Source organism: Giraffa tippelskirchi, chromosome 11, assembly GCF_054371585.1.
Source record: "Giraffa tippelskirchi isolate mGirTip1 chromosome 11, T2T-mGirTip1v1.2.pri, whole genome shotgun sequence".
NCBI classification, from domain to species: Eukaryota; Metazoa; Chordata; class Mammalia; order Artiodactyla; family Giraffidae; genus Giraffa; species Giraffa tippelskirchi.
This window is the reverse complement of record NC_137285.1, coordinates 2232633-2257014: the sequence shown is the minus strand read 5'-3', so window position 1 is coordinate 2257014 and position 24382 is coordinate 2232633. Positions and strand designations below refer to the sequence as shown.

Genomic DNA, 24382 nt, shown 5'->3' with positions numbered 1-24382 from the left:
GGTGCCCTCCAGGCTGGGACGGTGCCTGGTGACCTGCAACACCAACATCAAGCACGTGTCCACCCGGGAGGGAGACTCAGGCAGGATCATGACCAGATATAACCCACAGGCATCCGGGTGTTTGAATCCTGGAACCTGGGTGAGATGGTTGTGTTCTGGCAGTGAACCCAGGAGGGAGGCAGAGCAAACACAGACCTCAGGGAATCCTGAAATTCATTTGTTCGTCAGCATTGCATTCCAAGGTCTGAAGTCACAGTTCCTTGGAAAAATTTATGACCAGCCCCAAACTCCACAGAGGGGACTCATTCTAATGCCCTGAGTGGGGACATCAGGAAGACCCTCCTGCGAGTGTGAGAAAGCCCTTCCAAGAGGCTGTGGTGTGAAGTGGGGGAGGAGGAGGTCTGAGCCCAGCAGGGGCCGCTGAGGGCCTGGTCCTGAGAGCTCAGGGTCCTGGCCGGGCAGGCTGGGCACCTCCTCCCCTGGCTGTTGCCCACATGGGCAGCAGGGTTCTTTCTGGAGTGTGATGTTCCTGCAGCTGGGCCCCCAGGGGACACGACAGCTCTCAGCTCAGAGCCACAGGCTTGCCTCTCAGTTCCTACTCCTCTGCCATGGAATCAGTGCCCAGAGCTGACATCCAACCAAAGACAGAGCGAGGATCATACAAGGAAAACGAACTTCCTTCAGTAACCTCGACCTTGAGTGATACCTGGACAGGAGACAAGAGACCCCTGCAGAGGGACTGCCCCGTTGCCCACAGAACACCCGGTGTTCACAGTGGAAGAGGGATGAAGGAAGAACCCTTTGTCACTGTCCATGTCATTTGAAATTATGCCTGTTGTGTTATTTGACATTTTCAACATTTTAGAGTGAAGTATGGACTCTGGTTGGAGAAGGCAATGGCAGCCCACTCCAGTACTCTTGCCTGGAAAATCCCATGGACGGAGGAGCCAGGTAGGCTGCAATCCATGGGGTCGCTAAGAGTCGGACACGACTGAGTGACTTCACTTTCACTTTTCCCTTTCATGCACTGGAGAAGGAAATGGCAACCCACTCCAGTATTCTTGCCTGGAGAATCCCAGGGACGGCAGGGCCTGGTGGGCTGCCGTCTATGGGGTCGCACAGAGTCGGACACGACTGAAGCGACTTAGCAGCAGCAGCAGCATGGACTCTGGTGTTGTATCAGTTTTTGTGGCTTCCTTACTTGTTCCTTTATGTGACCCCTTCTTGGATCAAAAAACTTGCGATATATGAAATCACATATTTCCCAAACTATCATCAGCACATTTGTATAAGAAGACAATAATTAACTAGGAATATCATATTTTTCACATCTATAAGTTGAGCTTGTCAAAGACCTCTGACAAAAATCATGTGAGTGTTATTAAACAGCTACTTTACCAGCAAAGCTAATATGAATACAAAATAATAGAATTTAATATTTTTCATGTTGAAGAAACAAGAGACGAACAAGACTGTTACAGTCTCTTCCTCACATGTTAATACTTGGGGTGTCTGAGCTCCTTCGCGTCCCTGTTGCCCCCACATCCCTCCTCCCTCCCTAGTCCGTCGGCTCCACAGCAGAACCACAGGGAAGGGAGTTTGACAGTGTCCGCGGTGCTCACCACGCCTACCTGTTCACACACGGTGCCTTTTCTATTTCTGATGGTGAGACATGTATTCCAGCTTTATTGTAACTGAACTTGCAAGCTATCATAATTGCATGATGGTGACCTTTTCCCCTACAGGTCTACTGAAGCTAGTGCAAATTGTTATGGCTTTTTACAGCGCAGGAGGCGGTCACCCCAGGCCTGGCCGTGTGTCTCTATCTGTCACTCTCAACCCCCAGCCCTGATTCACCAGCTCTGGGACTAGAGACACTTTGCAACATTGCGATCAAGAGCCACCCCTCACCCTTCACACCAGACACACGTTCGTGATACTCTACTGGGCTCAGGGCTGGAGGGACAAGGGCGGGTCACACCACCAGAAGGCACACAGGGGTTCCCTGAGAAGGACAGAAAATCTTCTAAAGACGGGCTCAGGTTTGGGAAAGGCTAGATCATTGCAGCAAATAGCAAGACTTGCAAACTCCTCCTTCAGCCTCAGAGTATCCGGAGAGGAGATGAAGGAGCGAGATCACCAAGGTCACGGGAGCACATTTCCTGAAAGACGTCAGCCCATCACTCAGGGGCTCCTCTCTGAGCTGGCCCCGCTCTGGGTGAGGTCCAGCATCTGCCTCCTTCAGACCCCCCACCCCAGGGACCTCAGGTGACCTGGGCAGGGAGAGGCGGAAGGGATTTGCATGAGGCCCCTCCTCCTCCTGACAGGCTGGAGGCATAAAAAGGCCCAGGACACCACCTGCAACCCAGGAGGCTGAGGAGGCAGCGTCCTGGGAGGGTCCCCACCATGGCATGGACGGTGCTTCTGCTCGGACTCCTCACTTACGGCTCAGGTCAGGGGCCGGGACTCTGCACCCTTGGGGCCCGGACTCTGCACCCTTGGGGCCCCTCCAAGCAGGGTCTCAGGGCCCTTGTCTCCATAACAACCCCTCTCTCTTGTTGCTCTTAGGGGTGGATGCTCAGACTGTGGTCCAGGAGCCAGCACTGTCAGTGTCCCCAGGAGGGACGGTCACCCTGACCTGTGGCTTCTGCTCTGGGCCAGTCACTACCAGTAACCACCCCAGTTTTTCCAGCGGACCCCAGGCCAGGCTCCCTGGCTGCTTCTCTACAGGACAAACAGCCGCCCCTCTGGGATTCCTGCTCGCTTCTCTGGCTCCATCCCCGGGAACAAAGCCGCCCTCACCATCACGGGGACCCAGCCTGAGGACGAGGCCGACTATTACTGTGCTCTGCTTATGGGTTGTAGCAATACCATAGTGATGGGAGCTCGTGGGGAAGCGCTACCCAAACCACGCTTGTGCTCAGAGGGCTCAGCGCTTCGAGACGGGAGAGGCAGAGAGAGGGTGGAAATGCTCCGCAGCCCGTGGGGAGGGGGCTCTGGGGTCCCATCTCCTTCCAGTGGTTCATGGCCCCGTGCCTGCTCCTGTCTCTCCTCTGGGGTGTCCAGCTCTTCAAGGGGACCCCTCTCTGCCCATAATGATGTGGAGGGGAATCAGGTCTGTATTTTATCATCAGCTTTCAGAGGCAGAGTCCCCAGCATGACTCTCCTTGCTGACTTTGATGATGACCCTTGATGACCTCTAGGACTGGCAGATGAAATCCATGAACTGCACCCTGCAGGGGTCTAAGCTTCACTGTGCGGGGACCTGGTCTCCCAGCCCCTCCTGGCTGAAGCCGGCAGTGCCCCATGACCTTGGGGGTCAGGTGGTACTGAGGCTCCTGCCCACCACAGCCTCCAGCCTGAGCCTGGCCATGAGTCAGGCTGGTCAGCTCTCCAGGTCTCCATCCAACACCTTGGAGACAAGGAGGGCCTGAACTTCTAGGCCATCGCCCAGCCTGAGAATGACCAGGGGGACAAGCCAGCCTCGTCTGTCCCCACTGACACTGCCAGGTGTGGAGCAGGAAATTAAAGAGAATACTGTCAGTGACACGGCCAGGTCTGCACAAGCAGCCAATGCGTGGAATGTGGTCAAGGTACAAAGTGAATCTGAGGCTGTAGAAACATATGCATCTTCACAGGCTCCAAAACTTAGTAACAAACGGATTTCAGGGTTACAGCAAGAGGATGTGATTTCCCTGGCTTTTCTTTTCTCTTCCATTAGGAGGAGGTGATCATTACCTCAAGGGTCCACCTCTCAGACCTTGAGTGGCCAGTGCCCAGGATCAGCAGCCACTACCCTCCCCCTTCCTGTGACCTTGACACGTACCCGGACCTCGGACATGAGTGCCCTTCTGTCCCTGCAGGGAGGTCACCTCACTCACCCTCACATCTCAACTGACCCCTCAGAGTTTTGTCCAGGCCCCTATGCTGTGTTACCTCCCAGGATACGAGGACAGCGCTGGGGTCCTCCCAGCGTAGAGCCCCCGGGGCATCGGCACCGGCTTGGGAGGGGGAGCAGAAACCAGGGGAGACCGAGTGATGATGACCGTGGGGCCAGCCCCCGAGATGCACCAACAGTGCCGACTAGGAGGTGGGGGGATGGTGGGCACTGCGCTCACCCCTCCCCCTTGGTGTCCCTGTGACCCCGGAGCTCAGGGGGCGGAGCGTCCACCGACCGCAGCCCAGCAGCCCAGCAGCCCGGCTCAGCCTGGCTTCCCCTCCCTGAGGGCAGCAGGAAGCAGGGAGTGGTCTCAGCGTCCCCCTGGGTGGAGGGAGCTGCTGACAGGAGTTTCCCCAGGCTCCCAGGTTTGGGTCAGCAGCACAGAGAAGTCGGGTCCGGACCCCCCGGCGCTGGGTCAGTGGACTGTGATCACATACCCTTGATGATGGACTGTTGGTCGGAAGAAGATGGGGCAGCCCTTCCATCCTCACTGGTTCCCCACCGTGACCAGTCCCCGAGCCGATCGCCAGGGGGCGCTGCGCACCTGCTCAGAGCTGGCCGACCCTGAACACAGCACATGGTGCCCTGACCCTGCGCCACGGCTCACTGGACTGAGCTGGACGCTCCAGCAGGTGCTTCCTCTCAGGGGACACACTCAGAGCCCCGGCCCCCAGGCCTCCTGCTGGGAGTGAAGCTGCACACGGGGCCCAGGGCTCACAACTGGAGGGTCTCGGGCTCAGGGCCTCCTCAGGCCCCGCCCTCTTCCCCAGGAGCAGAGGAGGGGAGCGGCCAGCAAGCCCACCCCTTGCACCCCTCCCCCTCTCCGCAGCCTCCTGCTGCCCCTCCTCGGCTCTTTCCTAAGAGCAGCCTCTGATCCATGACTTTCCTCCCCAGTCCTGGGCTCCTTCTACAACCCATCACCAGCGACCTGCTCTTCGAGACCAACGGCGCTCTATCAGGTCAGGGACCGGTTTCCAGGCTTCCTTGACCAGACGCTCCCTTCCTGGTCCTCCTTGCCTCCTCTCTAGCCCTCCCACTGGAGAAGCCTGAGGTCTCCGGACTCTCAGGTGTGACCCCAGCTCATCCCCTCCCGGCCAGGGCTGTCACTGCTGCCTTACCTGGACCTCCTTTAACTCAGCTTATCTTCCTATGGTCACTTCTGAGGGTCCGAGATCCGCAGATCTGACCCGTCATGCACTTTCCCTCATGTCAGATCTGAGGCTGACCTATGGCTGCAATACCTCAGCCTGCCCTGTTTTCACTACCTGCTCAGAGAGAAACACTCCCAGTGGAGATGCAATATGTGGCCGAAAGAGCTGGTTCTAGCCCTGCCTCACTCAAAGTACAAGATAGTTAATGCCGGAGTCCAGCTCCGACACCTCTAAAGGGATGAACGGGGTCGGCGGAGAAAATGATGCAGCCTCTCACTCAAAGCACTGGGCAGCATGTTTATTTCAAGCATCAGGTTTTCTTTTATACTTTTACAAAAGCATTAGGTCAGAGGGATGACATCTTCAGTTTCCCCTCACCCAGATTTACTGTCTCCATCAATCACTGTTGTCCTTCAGAGTTCCCTCTTAAGTGTCCTTGTGATGACATTGTAACACATGTTTGTCTCTGGGCTATACACCACATTCCTCAGTTTCTTTCTTATCTTTTTAAATCCTGCTATACCCTAGTAACTAAGCTCACTATCTCCTAAAAAGGCTTCTAGCTATTAGCACATACCTTAAACTTTTAGCTTCTAACTATTCTTAATTATTCCTAAATCCTAAACTCAGCAAACTACTTTTGCCATAAACATTTTCCTTGCAAGCAGGTTTCAGATAACAATGCTTCCCATGGCCTCAAGCTGCGGCCTATGTGCTCATCCTGGAACATTCTTTGTAAAGGTCCTTGAACAAATGTAACTTTATGGATTATTTCCTGGGCAACTGCAGAAGGCTTTGTGCTTTCTCATGCAAGAACAATAAGCACCTTAACATACTTTCCAGCCAACTCAACCGAAGGAAGGATAGGACAAGTCAGAATCACAAGACCTAACTCCTTCATCCCGGGACCCTGCCTGTGGGATGAGGAGAGGGGGTTGGGGCCGTGCCTCCATTTTGTCAGTAATGCCTATCGCGGCTCCCAACAAGTTAAGAATGCGAATATCTGTGTAAAAATATTTTTACTTGATGATAATTACAATTTGCTAGGATACCTGTTAAGTCATTTATAGAAAACCTTTTTAATAACAAAAGGATTTACAATGATAATTAGTTTTTGGAAACAGTACCCTTGCCAATGAAAAATTAAAATAGAACATGGGTTTTCCATCAGTTTAATTCATGCACATATTTTAAAGAATGATTGTAGATTTTCACTAATCCATTTCCACAGTTTGCTTCGTTTAAAATCTCACACACCCAGAGTGTAACACCTATACCCAGTGCAGGGCCAAGTACAGTCAACCATTCTTTTCCAACCCAACAGTTCAGAACTCTACCTTCTCAAACCCACTATTTGGGATGGTTGGTCCTATCAGCCATTATGTTTCTGGCTCCCCTGGGGACACACACTGCTCCTAGCCCTTCAGTTCAGTTGAGTTCAGTCGCTCACTTGTGTCCGACTCTTTGCGACCCCATGAACCGCAGCACACCAGGCTTCCCTGTCCATCACCAGCTCCCGGAGTCGACCCAAACCCATGTCCATCGAGTGGATGGTGCCAACCAACCATCTCATCCTCTGTCATCCCCTTCTCCTCCTTCCCTCAATCTTTCCTAGCATCAGGGTCTTTTCAAATGAGTCAGCTCTTCGCATCAGGAAAGCCCTTCAGAGTCTCGATAAAAACTGCCAGGAGCATCACCAGGCCTGCTCCCTGCAGCCAATGCCCTGTACCCGCAGGAGAGATGCCCAGGAGAGGTCCCTTCATAAGACAGGACACGGGCACAGGGCCCAGTGTGTGGAAAGGTTCACACACAGTAAAGCCCTAGGCGTTTTGGAATCCAGGGTCACCCCCAGGTCTCCCCCCACACCCTGCCCACCTCCACAGAGAAGAGCCCCGTCCCCCTCAGGGCTGAGGGGACGCACGGAGGAGGGACTTGCTGTCCTCCACAGAAGGGGACGGGTCTCTCTGAGCGGCCATGTCCTGATCTGAGCGGAATTTGTGTACCAGACGGCTACCCAGTCCTGACACCTGAACTGTCAAGGGGGCTTTGAACAGACATGCCCTGAGGGGTGTCAGGGGAGCCCGCAGATGTGCGTGAGGTCACAGGCAGCAGAGAAGGGCACCTTGTCTGGCTCTAAGAAGGGGACCGTGCACAGAGCAGGGGGTAGCAGCTCTCCTGAGGGGCTCTGGCACCAGGGCACAGGATGTGTGTCTAGGCCTGGACACCAGGGGGCGCTCAGGGGCAGTTCCTGAGGGTCTGTGAGAGCTGGGCCCAGAGCCCTGCCCCTGCCCACCCCGCGCCACCCTCAGACACAGGGACCTCACTAAGGCCCCGGGGAGGGGCCAGAGGGCTGGGGGGGGTCATTTGCATGAAAAGACCCTCCCCCTCTCAGAGTATGAAGAGGGGAAGGAGCGGGGTGGGGACGCTCTGCTCAGCTGTGGGGCCACAGAAGGCAGGACGCCCTGACCGTGTCCACCATGGCCTGGTCCCCTCTGCTCCTCACCCTGGTCGCTCTCTGCACAGGTGACTGGATGGAGGGACAGGGGAAAGTTTTGGGAAGACACACGGGCCCTGTTCCCTGCCCGTGTCTGGACCCCAGAGTCACCATCTCTGTCTCTCCCCCTTCCAGGAACCTGGGCCCAGACTGTGCTGACTCAGCCGGCCTCCGTGTCTGGGTCCTTGGGCCAGAGGGTCACCATCTCTTGTACTGGAAACAGTAGCAACACTGCAGGTTGTAAGCTGGAACCAACAGCTCCCAGGCTCGGCCCCCACATTTCTGATCTATGAAAATAGCAAACGACGCTCAGGGGTCCCAGATCGGTTCTCTGGCTCCAAGTCTGGCAGCTTGGCCTCTGACCATTTCAGTTCAGGCTGAGGATGACACTGATTATTCCTGTTTCTCACGGGCTGACAGCTTGAAAGTTTCCACAGTGCTTCAGGCCAGAGTTTAAGGAGAGGTAAACCACCTTCCCCACAGGATGGGCTCCCAGGTTGGGGTGTTTGCCCCTCCTTTCCTGGTGTCCCTGAGACCACAGAACCCAGCAGACTGAGCGTCCACTGACTGCAGCACAGCCGCCCCCTCAGCTCGACTCCCCCCCGAGGGCAGCGGCTCACGAGGGGTGGTCACACCCCAGGATGAAGGAGCTGCTGACAGGAGCTGCCCCCGGTTCCCAGGTCAGAGTCAGCAGCTCAGACCAGGGGGGTCAGTGCCACGCTTGCTGGGTCACCGGGCAGTGAACACACATCCCTGACCTCCCGCCACAGAAGTGTCTCCTGTTAAAGGAAAAGGAAGTGGAACTCAGAGTTTCCCCAAGAAATTTCCATAACGTCCAGGATCCAGTAAAAATTGTCACTTAAATTAAGAACGAGGAAACTAACCAGGGCAGGGAAATTAGACTCGATAGACATCACAGCTGAGATGCCTCAGACGAGGAAATCAGGTGACAGATACTTTTAGGGACAAATCATTTAATCTATTTGATGAGCAAATGCAAACACTCTTGCGTTGAAGGAAAAGGCGATAAATTGAGGGGGGAAAAAGAACCATGAGGACAAAGTAAGCGGATGCACCTGAAAACACAATAGGTAAAAGTGAAAAAGAAGTCTCTGTTCACCATCAAAGACATGTAATACTTGTTGGTATTTAATTCATTTGTTCATTGACAGAGTATTTGGTGACAGGAAAAAAGGCAGCCCCTCATCCTCACAAGGCTTCCCAAGAGTCACAAAGAGTAAAGAACCCGCCAGTTAATGCAACGGACATAAGAGATGTGGGTTCTATCTCTGGGGTGGGAAGAACCTCTGGAGTAAGAAACGGCAACCCACGTCAGTGTTCCTGCCTGGAGAATCCCATGGACAGACGAGCCTGGGGGCTACAGTCCATGGGTCACAAGAGTCAGAAGGACTGAGACCCAAGCACCGGAGCCCCACCTCCCGCAGTCTCAGCGCCGTGACCGTCCCCGAGGACGTCAGCAGGGGGCGCTGTGCACGGCTCCGACCCGGCAGGTGCTTCCTCTCAGGGGACAGACCCAGAGCCGCGGCCCCCAGGCCTCCTCCCGGGACTGACGCTGCACACGGGGCCGGGCACCCGGGATCGGAGGGTGAAGGGGTCAGGTCGTCATCAGTCCCCAGGCTCTTCCCACAAGCAGAGGGGAGGCGCCCCCAGAGCCCAGCCCGGGCACCCCGCCAGCTCTCCTCAGCCCGCTTAAGAGCCTGTCCCCCGCTCCCCGCATTCACCACTTTCCCCCAATCCTGGGGTCTCTCTTTCTACAGACCTACACTGTTCACCTCCATGGTCATGACCCAGCGCACTCTGTCAGGAGATCATGGACGCGTTTCCAGATCTTCCTGAAACACTCATTTCCTCGTCCCCTCCTTGAACCTCTCTAACCCTTCCTTCCCGAGGAGCCTCAGGTCTCTGGTCTCAGGTGTGACCCCTACTCGTCCCCTCCCTGTTCCTCCCCAGGTTCCCCTTCTGTCCCAGGGGATCCCTGAACCCCTCGCGTAGCTGATTTATCCCCTGAAACCTCACACTCCCTCCTGTGTGCGCATCGAGTGAGGCATCAGGTGGGGAGAGAAACCCTGGTCCTGAGAGCTGAAGTGATTCCTGGCTGAGGACGGTCTGTCCTCAGCTGCTGTGGGATTGATTTCATGCACGGTGAGCTCGGGAGGAGCTGCTGGGGCCCTCGGCTGGGAAAGCAGACCCTGTCCTGGGGCTCAGCCCCCGGGGGCCATGACTGCTGCTCAGTCTGGACCAGGTCTATGGTCACATCTGAGTTTCCTGGAGGACTGAGACCCAAGCACTGGAGCCCCACCTCCCGAAGTCTCTCAGTTCCTGAGAGCAACTGATCTGCCTTGTCATCTCCTGTCCCTCATGTGAGATCTGAGACTGACTCGTGGCTCTGATAACTCAGCCTGTTTTCACAGATAGAACTTACTGCTAACACATAAAAATCCCTCAGTGGAGATCCCAATAGTGTCAGAAAGGCTCTGAAGAGCTTTAGGCTACAGAGTTTAAAGGCTCTAAAGAACCAAAGAGCTTGTTCTGGCCCAGCCTCCCTCAGAGTCCGATCAAATTAAGAATGCCAATATGTTTGTAAAAATGTTCTTTTCTTGATAACAAAATTTCATAAGATACCTCTCATGTGATTTAGATAAAATTATTTAATGAACAGAGCCTACAAAGAAAATTATCTTTTAGAAACAGTAGCTTGGCTATGCAAAATTAACACAGAACCAGAGTCGGACACAAGTTCGCGACTGAACAACAATATGTCCTTCACTTCAATCTATGCACCTGTTTTAAGTGACGACCTTAGATTTTACTAATCCGTGAATGCATTTGGTTCATTTAAACCCTCAAAGTCACACACCCACAGGGTAACACGCACGTGTACTCCAGGGTAAACTACAGTTGGCTGTTCTTTTCCAACCAAACACTTCCTGAATTGCGTAATTTCAAAACCAATTCTGGGAAAGTTGACTCTAAGAGCTCTGATCACTGGATCACAGGAAGTGTGTCCAGACTGGACACCAGGGGTTGCTCCAAGGCAGTTCTGGAGGGTCATGAACCCACAGTGTAACATGGGGTCGGGGGTGGTCATTTGCATGAATGGCTCATAGCTGTGACCTCCCACCACCAAGCCCCACACAACCCCACCCCTGATCACACACTGGTCTCCTTCAGACACAGGAACGTGACCCAGGTCCCAGGTGTGATCAGAGAATTGTGGGGGCTGGAGGGGGGAGCCCGGTCATTTGCATGAAAGGGCCCTCCCCCTCTCAGAGTATGAAGAGGGGAAGGAGCGGGGTGGGGACACTCTGCTCAGCTGTGGGGCCACAGAAGGCAGTACGCCCTGACTGTGTCCACCATGGCCTGGTCCCCTCTGCTTCTCACCCTGGTCGCTCTCTGCACAGGTGACTGGACGGGGGGACAGGGGAAGTGTCTTGGGAAGACACACGGGCCCTGCTTCCCCCTCTCGTGTCTGGACCCCAGAGTCACCATCTCTATCTCTCCCCCTTCCAGGAACCTGGGCCCAGGCTGTGCTGACTCAGCCGTCCTCCTTGTCCGGGTCCCCGGGCCAGAGTGTCTCCATCACCTGCTCTGGAAGCAGCAGCGATATTGGGAGTAGTAATAGTTATGTGGCCTGGTACCAACAGATCCCAGGATCGGCCCCCAAAACCCTCATCTATGGTACTACCAGTCGAGCCTCGGGGGTCCCCGACCGATTCTCCGGCTCCAAGTCTGGCAACACAGCCACGCTGACCATCAGCTCGCTCCAGGCGGAGGACGAGGCGGATTATTACTGCTCATCTGGTGATAGTAGTAGCTACAATGGCACAGTGCTCCAGGCCAGGGGGAAGTGAGACAAAAACCTGCTCTCCCCCAGACACGTACCTCCTGGGGCTGAAACATCTCTGTCAAAGCAGCCACTGCAGCAGCAGCTCAGAAATGGACATAAAATTGTATTTCATTTCCCACGGTGGGAACAAGGATGTTGTGGCCGTACTTCACAACTTACAGCACGTTTTCACCCCGAACGCCCTCAGCTGCTCTTCCCACTGCTTCTACTCCATGTAACACCATTGAGTGGAGGGCAAATCTGGAAAACTCCACAATGTTCAAACCAACTTGTTCAAACACTATGATTTTAATTTCTGATCTTGAGTAGTGTGTTTTCCTATTATTTTCAAATGATATTTTGGGAGAGTCTCGATTTAATGGCTGTATTGCTGACTTCCTTCTGTAAGGTTGCAGGTATATTAATTACACCCCTGTTTATTGTTGCTCTCTCTCAGCACAGGATGGCTAAGCCCCTAGAGCTGGTGCTGGTGTGGGTGTCCACACCACAGCCCTGATGCCCTGGACTGTTGAGACCGGCATTGGTCTCACGGCCTGTGTGTGGGGAGATCCCCGTCCCCTCACAGACCACAGTGACGCTGTGGCTCCCTGCACCCTGAACACTGACATCGTGTTGGCCGCTGTGCCGTTTACTGGAACCGGCAGAAGCCAGCGAGGCCTCCTCAGGCCCCCTGTCCTACCACTTAGACTCCGGGAAGCACCAGGCTCCGGGGTCCCCGCGGGTTTTCTGGATCCAGAGACGCCTCGTCCAATGCAGGGCTCCTGTTCCTCCCTGCGCTGCAGCCTGAGGACGAGGCTGAGTGTGACCGTGCCGTCTGGTACAACAGGGCTTCCCACAGTGACACAGGCGATGGGATCCTGGGAGAGAAACTCAGCCTGTCGGGGGCATGTTCACTGGGAACTGTCAAAGTTTAAATAAATTTCCCCGAATCAATTTATTCCTGTGGTATGTTCTGGTTCACAATATGTCTACTCCCAACTGTACAGTCAGTTTTGCTGAAGTCTCAGAAAATGTAAACAGTTTCTGATACCAGTGAAGTGCTGCCTGGTCATCCGTGCGATCAAGAGAGCCTGGAGCTGAGCTGCCTCACTTGAGATCAGGAGCAGGAGGCTTTCCCAGATGCACCCTCAGCAGAGTCCGTGGACCATCCCAGCAGGCAGATCATTCCCCAGGGCATGAACTCTGCTCCTGAAGGGTCAGAGCAGAGACCATGAGGAGTGATGGGTACCGGTGATACATCACAGGATGCAGGGAATCCCGGGAGTGGTTCTCGTGAGCCCTCAGGTGCCGGCTGTATCCTTCCCTCCCCTCCTCTCCTCTCCACCCCATCGGAGCATTTCCTACTTCAGGGTTGGGGTGGTCTGTGGACCGTCAGGAGCAGGGGCTCCCCAAGATGAGCTCGTGTCCCTCTGCCTGTGATGCCCCTGATGAGCCCACATCCGAGGGCAATGTTTCCTGCAGAGGGAGCAGCGGGGACACGGGGATCACCATGGCAATGATGACAAGAGATTCCAGGCAATGTCCCTGCCTTTGTGACCCAGGACAGAGGTGAGGGACACTCAGGGTTTGATCCTGTTCTCTGGTTGCTGGTTGGTCCACACGCCCTTCTTGATCACTTTGGACCCCTTCCTGCTGAGGAGGCTGGTCATCAGGTCACACAGCTCATCACTCACCACAGCCACAAGGAATTCCTGTGTGATGGGGATGTCTGATGAAAGTGTGCCCTCTACTCCTGAGTCAGACCCATCGCTGCCCTGACGCTGACTGTGATGTCACCAGTGCTGGTTTGGTCTCTGCTGTCACTTGTGCTAATAAATCCAGGCAGGCTCATACCCTCATCCTGGTCCATCTTATGGGGTCCATGAAATTGACTCCTTTTCTCTCAGCTCCCCAAACACAAGCAGAATCTCCATGTGCCCAGATACACAGGGTCTCACAGGTACCGGGCAGGATGCCGAGGAAGCAGAAGTCCAGCATCGGTGCCCTGGAGCCCCAGGGGGCCGCTCCCTCCCCCTGCACGTCCCTCTCCTGCTCCAGGCTTTGTGCTCTGCCCTGAACCCTGACCCTTAGCAAAGCTCGGTGCCTCCCTCTCTCTGGACACCGCACCCTAGGAGCCCTCCTCTCCAGGTGGGGAGACCATCCCCCTTAGGACGCGGCTCTCAGACTCCTCACTTGATCATTTCCTCCTCTTTTCCCTCATGACCTCTCCCACGTTTCCCTCCCTGGGTCCTTGTTTGAGATGATATTGGACAAATGTCAGTATTTTCAACACAGACCTTATAAACCCACCCTCATTAAATCTATGGAGTCTAACAAATGAACGTCAACCATGTCCGATGAAGATCCAGTAACAGGTCATAAGCGTTTCTCAATCAGGAATGACGGAGGAAACTGACAAGAATTGATTACCATTTACAGTCATAATCTTTTATATCAAGCATTTAATATAGAAATATATAGCCATGGTGAGCGGCCGCTGCCCGGCGCTGGAGCGACAAGTGGCTGAGAGGAGATACCCCACGTCCAAGGTCAGGAGCAGTGCCTGTACTTCGCTGGAACAGCTGTGAATAGATACCCCACATCCAAGGTCAGAGAAATCTCAGTAAGACAGGAGGCACTGGTGTGGCTGTGAGGAGATACCCCACATCCAACGGCAAAGGAGAAGCCCCAGCAAGATGGTAGGAGGAGCGAATTTGCATTTATGTTATTTTATTTTGGTTTCTATTAGCTTGTGGTCAACTCAAATCTTTGTTTTCTTTTTTTTTATTTATTTATTTTTTTTCTTTACGCTATTGTATTGGTTTTGCCGTACATCGAGATGAATCCGCCATGGGTGTACAGGTGTTCCCCTTCCAGAACCCCCCTCCCACGAATTTGCATTTGGAATCAAACCCCATTCCCGCCAGAGACGCTCAGGGGGCTCAAACAAACCTTGTGCGCCCCAGGACTCAAGGGCCCCTCAGAGACTGAGCCGGAACTCTGAGCGTCTCCTGCGGAGGCACGGGCCGGCAGTGCTCTGCCGCAGGGACAGGGGCTCCGGGTGTGGCTGTGGCATAAGTCCTCTTGGAGGAGGTGGCATTAACCCCAGCACAGAGCTGCCAGAACTTACACAGCACTGGCCAATAGCCTCTTGGAGGGCACAACAGAGCCTTGTGCAGCAGGACCCAGGAGACAGGAGCAGTGACCCCAGGAGACGGCCCCAGACTTGCCTGTGGGTGTCCGGAGTCTGCAGCGAAGGTGCGGGTCGGTGGTGGCCTGCTGCAGGGTTGGGGGCGTGGACTGTACTCAGAGACATGTGCTGCTGCTGCTGCTGCTAAGTCGCTCAGTCGTGTCCGACTCCGTGCGACCCCATGGACGGCAGCCCACCAGGCGCCCCCGTCGCTAGGATTGTCCAGGCCAGAACGCTGGAGTGCGTTGCCATTTCCTTCTCCAGTGCGGGAAAGTGAACGCGAAAGCGAAGTCGCTCAGTCGTGTCCGCCTCGCAGCGGCCCATTCATCTGTTCACGGATGGAGCGTCTGATGTCCTGAGAAAGGGCAGCCGCCCCGCCTTCCTCGCTGTTTCCCCGCCGTGGTCATTCCCCGAGCCCGTCACCAGGGGCGCTGTGCACGCGCTCAGAGCCGGCAGAGCCTGGACGCGCCAGATGGTCCCCCGACTGGGCGAGTCCCCAGGCTCAGTGGCCTGAGAGACGTGACAGCAGGTGCTTCCTCTCCGGGGACAGACTCAGAGGCCTGACCCCACGCGCTCCTCCTGGGAGCGAGGCTGCCAAGGGGGCCCGTGAGTGAGAATCGGAGGCTTGGGGCTCCGGGGGAAACCAGGCCCCACCCTCTTCCCCAGGCGCAGAGGAGGGAGGAGCGCCCAGATCCCAGCCCCACGCGCCCCTCAGCGCCCCTCGGCCTCCTCCTGCTCCTCCTCAGCTCTTTCCTAAGGGCCTCCCTTCCCTCCCCGTCCCGCTCCGATTCGTGGCTGCCCTCCCCAGTCCTGGGCTCCGTTCTTCCTACAGCCTCCACCCCGGGACCGCCCCGGGCATGATCGGGTTCACCTTGTCAGAAGGTCGCGGACACGTTCCCAGATCTCCCTGAACGGGACACTCACTCTCTCCTCCTCGCCTGGAACCTCTCTGACATCTTCCTTCTCCAGAAGCCTCAGCTCGCAGACTCTCAGGAGGGACCCCAGCTCATCCCTTCCACCCTCCTCCCCAGGTTCCTTTATTTCCCAGGGGGTCCAGTGAACCCCTCCAGGGGCGGAGTCACCCTGGCAAATGCTCACACTCGGTCCTGTGTGTCCATGCAGGGAGGAACCACGTGGGGAGAGAAACCCCGGGTCCTGAGGGCCAGGGCGTGATTCACGGCTGGGGGCCTCTGTCCTCAGCTGCAGGGGGATGGATTTTATGCACAGTGAGCGCAGGAGAGGACCCCGGGGATCTTAGCTGGGAAACCAGACCCTGTCCTGGGTCTCTCCTCGGTGGTCACTGGGCCCAGCAGCGGGTCCTCTCCGTGTCCCTGGGGAACCTCAGGACACACCCAGCTCAGGCCCCCCTCCCCGATATGACACTGAACCCCGGGGGACACACAGGGCCCCAGAAGGGGTTTGCTTGTTCAGAGGACGGGACACATTTGCATGAGGGTCCCTTCTCCTGGGGCTGGGGGTTTAAGAGACGGGCAGTAGCAGCCTCAGCAGAGCTCTGGGGTGGCTAAACCGTGGCCTGACCTCCCCGACCCTCCTGACCCCCCTCCTTCACTGCACGGGTCAGGACAGCCCTGAGCACCTTGACTCCCCATCCATTACCATCCCCGACCACATGCAGGAAGCGTACCTCCCTGTCCTTCCTCAGGACATAAAGGGTGCCTGTGATTTCAGGGTCCTTCTCCCAGCCTGTGCTGACGCAGCCGCCCTCTGCATCTGCCTCCCTGGGAGCCTCGGCCAAGCTCACCTCACCCTGAGCCATGCCTACAGCAGCTACTCTGTGGACGGGCACCAGCAGGTCCCAGGGAGGGGTCCCCGTTTCCTGATGCGATGGGCACCAGTGGCATTGCTGGATCCAAGGGCGATGGGATATCTGACCACTTCTCAGGCTCAGGCTCTGGCTCTGGCCTGGAGTGCTACCTGACCTTCCAGAACGTCCAGGAGGAGGACGAGGCTGACTCTATACGTGGGGCAGACCATGGTGTGGGAGAGCTCTGTGTAACCCACAGTGACACGGGCAGAGAGGTGACACAAAATCCCCAGTGACAGCCCTCCCCACGCCCCTCCCATCACCAGACCCACAGTTTAGAGGGTGCCTCCTGACCTGCCTTGAGAGTTTCCACCTCACCAAGTATTTTCATAACTCAGCACCTATCTGGGAGGAAGGTCTGTCTCTGCACAACCTTCCTGGTCTTGGTCCACAGCAAATGTTCCCCAGGTTTGTAAAATGTAAGCCAATCTAGACCAAATTACAGTGACACATATGATGTCGTGAACTTCAAAGCTGCAAAACAGGATACCCTTATCCTTCCCGTTGTCAATCTGTACAACATTCACTTGGAGCTTCCCAGGTGGCACTAGTGGCAAAGAACTTGCCTACCAACGCAGGAGATGTCAGAGACCTGTGTTCGATCTCTGGGTAGGGAATAGCCCCTGGAGCAGGGCATGGCAACCCAGTGCAGTATTCTTGCCTGGAGAATTGCACGGACAGAGGAACCTAGTGGGCTGTAGTCCATGAGGCTGCAAAGAGTCACAAACGCCGGAAGCCGCTAAGCACACACAACATTCCCTTAGGTCACCACTGGGGAAATGAAAATCAGATGAAGCCATGTGACAGTAGCTGGAATCGATTGCCTGGGTGCCCATGAGATATGAAACACGTGTATGTACTAAAGAGTGTCCCAGGGAAAGTGGGGATGTTGAGATCTTTACTGTCTTTCAGTGATGAAGTAAGATGAGGGCTAAGAGGAGTGGAAGATTGAAATAGGGAAATCACACTGAAGAGGGTCGATATTGGGTGAGAGTATAGGGGATTCATGAGTCTGCTCTTCAAGGATTTTTGTCGTTTTAACAGAATTGTTTACCCATGGATGAATGTGTACGAAAGAAACCCTCCATCCCTGTCTGCTATGATGTGTGTCTCCCGTGTATTAACAGATGACCCAAGTGACCAGCTTCTATGCTTCCAGCACGTTCTCTAGGTCAAGCCCTCTGCCTGGAGGCTGGGACACCCCAGGGACCAGAGGAAGCACCCGTGGCCAGGAGGGGATCATTCCACCCGCCCTGCAGAGTCCCAGAGCGGGTGCCAGGACAGAAAACAGGGAGGCCACTCAGGGATCGAGGACTGGGCAAACTGTCGTCCCTGATGGGGGGTCCCTGTTCCCTCTGAGGTCTGTCCCCTGGGAGGTTCTGGTCCTGGGAGCCTAAGCAGCCAGTTCAGATTCTGATCCCTCCTTCTCATCCATGTCGAGTCTTTGCCAAGTCTGGGTCAGAGAGAAGATGTGACGAGTCAGAATGTATCTCCAAGTAGAAGTGGCTCCTGTGTGTGTGATGAGTGTGTCTCAGGATATTACAAATGGGTTTCTTGTTCCTGTGTTAATGTGTTTTTTGCTATTATTGGTGTTCAATTTATTTTTTCAATGTCTTCCTATGAAACAAATGTACACAGAAACATTAACACTTGATCTGATAATGGAATTACTTTGTTAACTTTTTCTTTGGAGTATTTGTATACCTATTTAACCAGAGTGATTTATAATCTTCCCACTTATGTGTTTTATTTTCAGGTGAATGTCCACCACTTAAGCTGCTTTCTCAAAGAACTAGGAAATTTTACATCTTTTACAATGTTTTATAAAAAAACATACCAAGCAAGTCTATGGAGACAAAGTAGTTGCTGGAGTCTGCTAGGTATTTTGTTTGTTAGATATTTCCAGTAAATAAGCATATACTATGTCTTTTATGGAGTAATTCAATGATAAAATTTCTGTGTTTTCCTGAAAAAAAAAGTCTCTTTACTTATATTTTCTATGAGACCAAAGTAGTACCTTCCTAGGAAAGTATGATGTGAAAGGGAAAGTTGCTCAGTTGTGCCCGACTCTTTGTGAAACCATGGACCCTACAGTCCATGGAATCCTCCAGGCCAGAATGCTCGAGTGGGTAGTCTTTCCCTTCTCCAGAGGATCTTCCCAACCCAGGGATCAAACCCAGCCTCCCGTGTTGCAGGTAGGTTGTTTGCCAGCTGAGCCACCAGGGAAGCCCAGGAAGATATGATATCCTGGCTTTTTCGATGGTTTTCCTGCAGCTCCTACCCCATCTCCCCGCTGTGTCGATGTCTGCAGGTTCCCTCTCCCAGCCTGTGCTGACTCAGCTGGCCTCCCTCTCGGCATCTGTGGGAGCATCTTCCAGACTCACCTGCACCCTGAACAGTGGGTCAGTGTTGGTGGCTAGCAAATGTCCTAGTTCCAGCAGAAGCCAGGGAGCCCTCCTCGTACCTCTTGATGTTCAAGTCAGACTGCAATAAGCCCCAGGCCTCCGGGGTCCCCGGACACTTCTCTGGATCCAAGGATGCCTCGGCCAGCGCAGGGCTCCTGCTCATCTCTGGGCTGCAGCCTGAGGATGAGGCTGATTATAACTGTGCTACCGTTCACCATCAGACTGGTGTTTACCAGGTGCTTCAGACCAGCAGCGACACTGTGCCCTCCCCGCCGCGGCCGTCGCTGCTGCCCTGCTCTCGCTCTGGGTAACCGCCTGTGGTCACTGCTGCACTTCCTGAGAACAACAGACCTGACCTGTCATGCACTGCCCCTCATCTCAGAGCTGAGACTCACCCATGGCTCTGATAGCTCAGACTGCCAGGTTTGACTCATCTTCCCAATCAGAGGTAAAATTCCCGCAGTGGAGATGCTGTAAATGGCAGAAAGAGGCTGGTTCCTGCTCTGCTTCACTTGCTGCTAAGTCGCTTCAGTCGTGTCCGACTCTGTGCGACCCCATGGACTGCAGCCTACCAGGCTCCTCTGTCCATGGGATTTTCCAGGCAAGAGTACTGGAGTGGGGTGCCATTGCCTTCTCCGTCTGCTTCACTTAGACCCCCCAAAATTAATAATTCAAATATCTGTGTAAAAATTTGTACTTACTAATAAAAATTTTCAAAAGATTCACCTGTGTCATTTATTTAATATTTTCTTAATAAGAAAATAAACTTACAAAGATAATTACATTTCAGATACGGAACTCTTGTCAGTGAAAAATTGAAATAAGCATAGATTGTCCTTCAATTAAACTCATGCCCCCAAAAAATAAAATAAAAAATAAACTCATGCACGTATTTAAAGTAATGACCTTAAAATTTTTGCTAATCCATTAAGATATTTTCATGCATTTACTATCTCAGGAAATTCCAAGGTGGTCCAATGGCTAAGATTCCATGTTCCCAGTGAAGTCAGGTTGGTTTCATCCCTGGTCGGGGAACTACATAGCAGAAGCCACAATTAAGACACCACCCAGACAAATAAATAACTCTTTTTAAAAAGTCTCAAAGTCACATGTACCGTGTAACACACACATGCAGTGCAGGACAAACTGCGGTCAGGCCATTCTCCTCCCACCAAACTTTCCCTGAACTGTGTCTTCTCGGACCCACTAATTGGGATGGTTGGTCCTACCACCCAGCACACATCAGGCTCCCTGGGAACAGACGCTGCTCAGAGCCTTTCAGAGTCTCAGCAAAAACTGCTATGAGTATTACCAGCCCAGCTCCCTGCAGCCTGTGCCCTGTGCCTGCAGGAGATATGCCTAGTAGGGGTCACTTCATAAGACAGGACACAGTGATGGGGTCCACTGTGTGGAAAGCTTCACGCACAGTAAAGATCCAGACAGTTAGGAATCCCTGGCCTCTCCCCCTACACCTTCCCACCTCAACAGAGAAGAGTCCCCTCCTCCTCATGGCTGAGGGGACACCCAGACGGAGCAGGGCTCCAGTGGCATTGCTGGATCCAAGGGGGATGGGATATCTGACCGCTTCTCAGGCTTAGGCTCTGACCTGGAGGGTACCTGACCTTCCAGAAGGTCAAGGAGGAGGACGAGGCTGACTACATGTGTGGGCCAGACCGCGGCAGTGGGAGCAGCTTCGTGTAACCCACAGTGACACAGGCAAAGAATTGAGACAAAAACCCCAGTGACAGCCCTCCCCACTCCTCTCCCTTTGCCGGACTCACACTTCAGCGGGCAACAACAGACAGACCTTGAGAGTTTCCATCTTGCCGAGTATGTTCATAACTCAGCACCTATCACTGAGGGTAGTCTCTCTTTGCACAACCTTCGTGGTCTTATTTCACAGAAAATGTTCCCTGGGTTGTAAAGTGCAATCCAATCTGGACTTAATTTCAATGAAATGAGTCATGCTGTGAGATGCAAAGCTCCAAAACAGGATCCCTATACGCTTTGCCTTTACAGTGAGTACAGCATTCGGTTAGCTCAGCACTGGGAAAGTGAAAACGCAAATCAACTCCCGTGACACTAGTCGGAATGCACATGAGATTTGGAACAGGAAAATGTGTGTATGTACTAAAGAGTGTCCTATGGAAGTGCTGATGTTAGGAAGTGTTCTAATCTCATTCAGTGATGGAGTAGGATGAGAGCTAAGAGGAATATAAGACTGAAAGAGGGAAATCATACTGACGAGGGCCGATGGTGGATGAAGGTGCAGGGGGCTCATGAGTCTGTTCTCCATAGACTTGTGTCATTTCATCAATGTGCACAACGAAAAAGGTGTAGAAAGGGACATCTCCATCCCTTTGTGCCGTTCTCTGTGTCTGCCCTGTGTTCACAGAGCATCCAGTGGCCAGCTTACATCCTGCCACCATGATCTCAAGTCCAAGCACTCTGCATGAGGGCTGGGGCATCCCAGGGACTGAAGGAGGGGCCCATGGCCAGCATGGGGCACAGGGCAGCGTCCCAGCCAGGGTGCTGGGCAAACTGTCCCAGCTGATGGGAACCCTCGTCCCTGTGAAGCCCGTTTCCAGGAGCTTCTGGTCCTGCTCCCTCACCACGAGGGTCAGATTCGGGTCCCTCCTCCTGGTTCATGTGGGGTCTTGGTTGAGTCTGGGCCAGGGAGGGGCGGCTGGAAGGTGAGGAATCAGAAGGTGTCTCCAAGGAGGAGGTGGCTCCTGGGAGAGTCTGTGCAGAGGACGACACACAAGTGTGTGCAGAGGCCTCGCAGGGTGACCTGTGTGGAGTGAAGCGCGTGTGAAAAGTGTGGACTGGCGTATTCCAAAGGCTGCTATTGTTGCTGTTTTGATGTGGTTTTTGCTATTAGTAGTGTGAAGTTTATTTTTTAAATATCCTCAGAGAAAAGAAACTTGTGTGTGGAAAACACTAACACTTGATAAAGTATCAGTTATTTAAACCGATATTGGCGTTTGTTAACTTTTTCTTTAGAGTATTTGGATAAATATTTATTGAGACTCGTTTATATTGTTCCTCGTTATGTGTTTTATTTTCAGGTTAATATACAAAACTTTAACTGCTTTCTTCAGGAAGTAGGAACTTTAATATCCTTTTCAATGTTTTATTAAAAAAAATCATGCAAAGCAAAATGGTAGGAACCATGTAATTACTGAAGTTTGTTGGATATTTCTGGTTTGTTAAATATTTCTCATAAATAAGGATATATTATGTCTTTTGTGGAGTAATTCAATGATAAAATTTCCTATTTTTCCTGAAAAAATTCATCTCTTTGCTTAGTTTCTCTACTAGGCTAAGGTTGTAACTTCCTAGGAAAGTATGATTTTATTCCCCCTTTTCTGATGATTTAAAAAAAAAACAACCTCATTTCTACATGTAAGCAGCACGGGGTAACATGCAACCACATTTAACCAGCAGGGGTTACATGTGGAATCCCAGGGTGTGGGACTGCCGTGGGGTCCCTGCAGACCTGCTCGGGGAGCACCTTTCACCCGGGAACTGGCTTAGGGTAGAGAGGTTTTGTAGATGTAAGTCCTTCAAATTAACACCTAATAAAACATAGCTCAGCGTTTAGGATTTTACTCGGGTGTCTTGAGGAAGGAACCCGTGGGAGTGAGGGACCAAGCTCACAGGTCACTTACTGAGAATCCCTGTGTGTCTGGGTGAGTGGGGACCGTCTGCACAATTGAAGCAGATACGCATGCAGGATCCCTTAAGGAAGTGATGGTTTCTACATTCAGAAGCTCAGGCACAGTCCACCATTCTGCTAAACTACAACACTGAGCAAGAGAAAGCTCAGGAAGTAAGTGTTGTTCCTAAAACAGACAAATTGTATCATCTTTCAGACAAAGTCCTGGTAACAAATATGACAAAATCAAGAAAACTCCAACTGTCACTCATGACTAGAGGAATTTTTACCCAGTTTTCTGGTAAATGGTCAAGCAGCCAGACTAATAGATATTCACAAGTCAATCTAATCTCCGTGAAAATTCTGAAAGCGCGGCTTGACGTTTGAAATGCTTGCAGAATTCCCATGTTTGAAATATGCCCTTGTGCTTATTGCTGAAGAACTCTGTCTAAACCGTTGCCCCAGACACTTCCTCATGTCCTTCAAGCCAGCTTAGTGTCCCCTGGTTGTGGACACTTGCCCTGAGGCACACCTGGATGACTTCACTTTTCTAGGCAGTACTCGGGGAGAGTGGTCTCTAAACTTCAGGGGTTCCTGATACCCGTTTTGCACCTTCCATGGACAAGATCTGCTTTTGGAAGTAAGAACACTGTACAGTCAGGCTCAGGACAAAAGAATCCCTGCGTTGGGAGCCAGATCATGGACGTGTGAATGGAAACAGGGACTAGGTGAGCAGAGAATCTCTTTGGGCCACAGGACTTTGAGCCACACCGAAGTTGTGCCCTGTGCCCTGCAGGGGGCGCTGTGGCCCTGCCCTGGGGTGCCCGCACAGCTGCTCAGGGAGCCCCTCACTGGAGGAGCTGGGCTGGGGGCGGGGCCTGAGCGCCTAGGGGGACTCAGCAGTGTGTCCACTCTGGGTGCAGAGTGCCCCGAGCAGGGACCTTTGCAGTCTCAGCATGTGCTTCCTCCCAAGGGCTCCCAGTGGGAAGGCTGTGAGCTGAGCTCCGGCAGCAGGGCTCAGGGAGGGGCTGGGCGGGCCCTGGGTGGGCCACCATTTGCCTGGCAGCCCCTCCTCTGGCAGAGGCTGGGGGAGAACAGGAGGCCTGGGGCCGCCCAGCCCACTGTGGGGACCAGGGTTCTGTGAGCACCGTGGCCTGGACTCCTCTCCTCTCGCGCCCCTTTCTCACTGCACAGTCAGGGACGGGCCCCGGGCAGCAGGGCTCAGTCCCCAGCCTGCATCAGCCCCTGGGGCGCAGACTCTGGGAATCTTCCCTGCAGCTCCGGCCCCGTCTCCCCTGCGTCTGTGTCTGCAGGTTCCCTCTGCCAGCCTGAGCTGACTCAGCCGGCCTCCCTCTCTGAGTCTCCGGGAGCATCAGCCAGACTCCCCTGCACCCTGAGCAGTGGGTGCAGTGGTGGCGGCTGTGCTATATACTGGTACTAGCTGAAGTCAGGGCCCCTCCTCAGTAACTCCTGAAGTTCACTCAGACTCCAGTGAGTACCAGGGCTCCGGGGTCCCCGGCCGCTTCTCTGGATCCAAGGCTGCCTCAGCCAACGCAGGGCTCCTGCTCATCTCGGGGCTGCAGCCGAGGACGAGGCCGACCATTCCTGTTCAGCCTATCGCAGGAGCACTGATCCAAACAAGGCGCTCCAGACACACAAGGAACTGAGACTAGAACCTCCCCTGTGCCCTCCCCGTGGGGCCATCACTCCTGCTCTGTCTGGACCACGTTTAACTCGAATTAACCTCCTGTAGTCACTTCTGAGCTTCCCGAGAACAACAGATCTGACCTGTCATGTACTGTCCCTCCTCTCAGGTCTGAGACTGACCAATGGTTCAGATCCCTCAGCCCTCTCTGTTTACAGACAGAAATC

At 53.7% G+C, this 24382-nt stretch overlaps 2 long non-coding RNA genes and 1 gene segment (V, D, J or C); 2 read left to right on the top strand and 1 right to left on the bottom strand.

Annotated features, from left to right (window-relative positions):
* The first annotated feature begins 10908 nt into the window (after window positions 1-10908).
* Window positions 10909-11542, top strand: LOC145526505 (immunoglobulin lambda variable 1-40-like). The segment is given in 2 exon segments: window positions 10909-11007; window positions 11117-11542. Coding segments are annotated over 2 exon segments (387 nt in total).
* Window positions 11543-11722: 180 nt separating this feature from the next.
* Window positions 11723-12912, bottom strand: LOC145526509 (uncharacterized). The gene is made up of 2 exons (XR_014068933.1): window positions 12798-12912; window positions 11723-12641 (listed from the first exon to the last, which is right to left on the bottom strand). It is a non-coding gene; the product is annotated as an uncharacterized LOC145526509 (long non-coding RNA).
* A 1135-nt stretch (window positions 12913-14047) lies between these two features.
* On the top strand, window positions 14048-19575 carry LOC145526520 (uncharacterized). The gene is made up of 3 exons (XR_014068947.1): window positions 14048-14131; window positions 18204-18642; window positions 18759-19575. It is a non-coding gene; the product is annotated as an uncharacterized LOC145526520 (long non-coding RNA).
* The last annotated feature ends 4807 nt before the right edge of the window (window positions 19576-24382 follow it).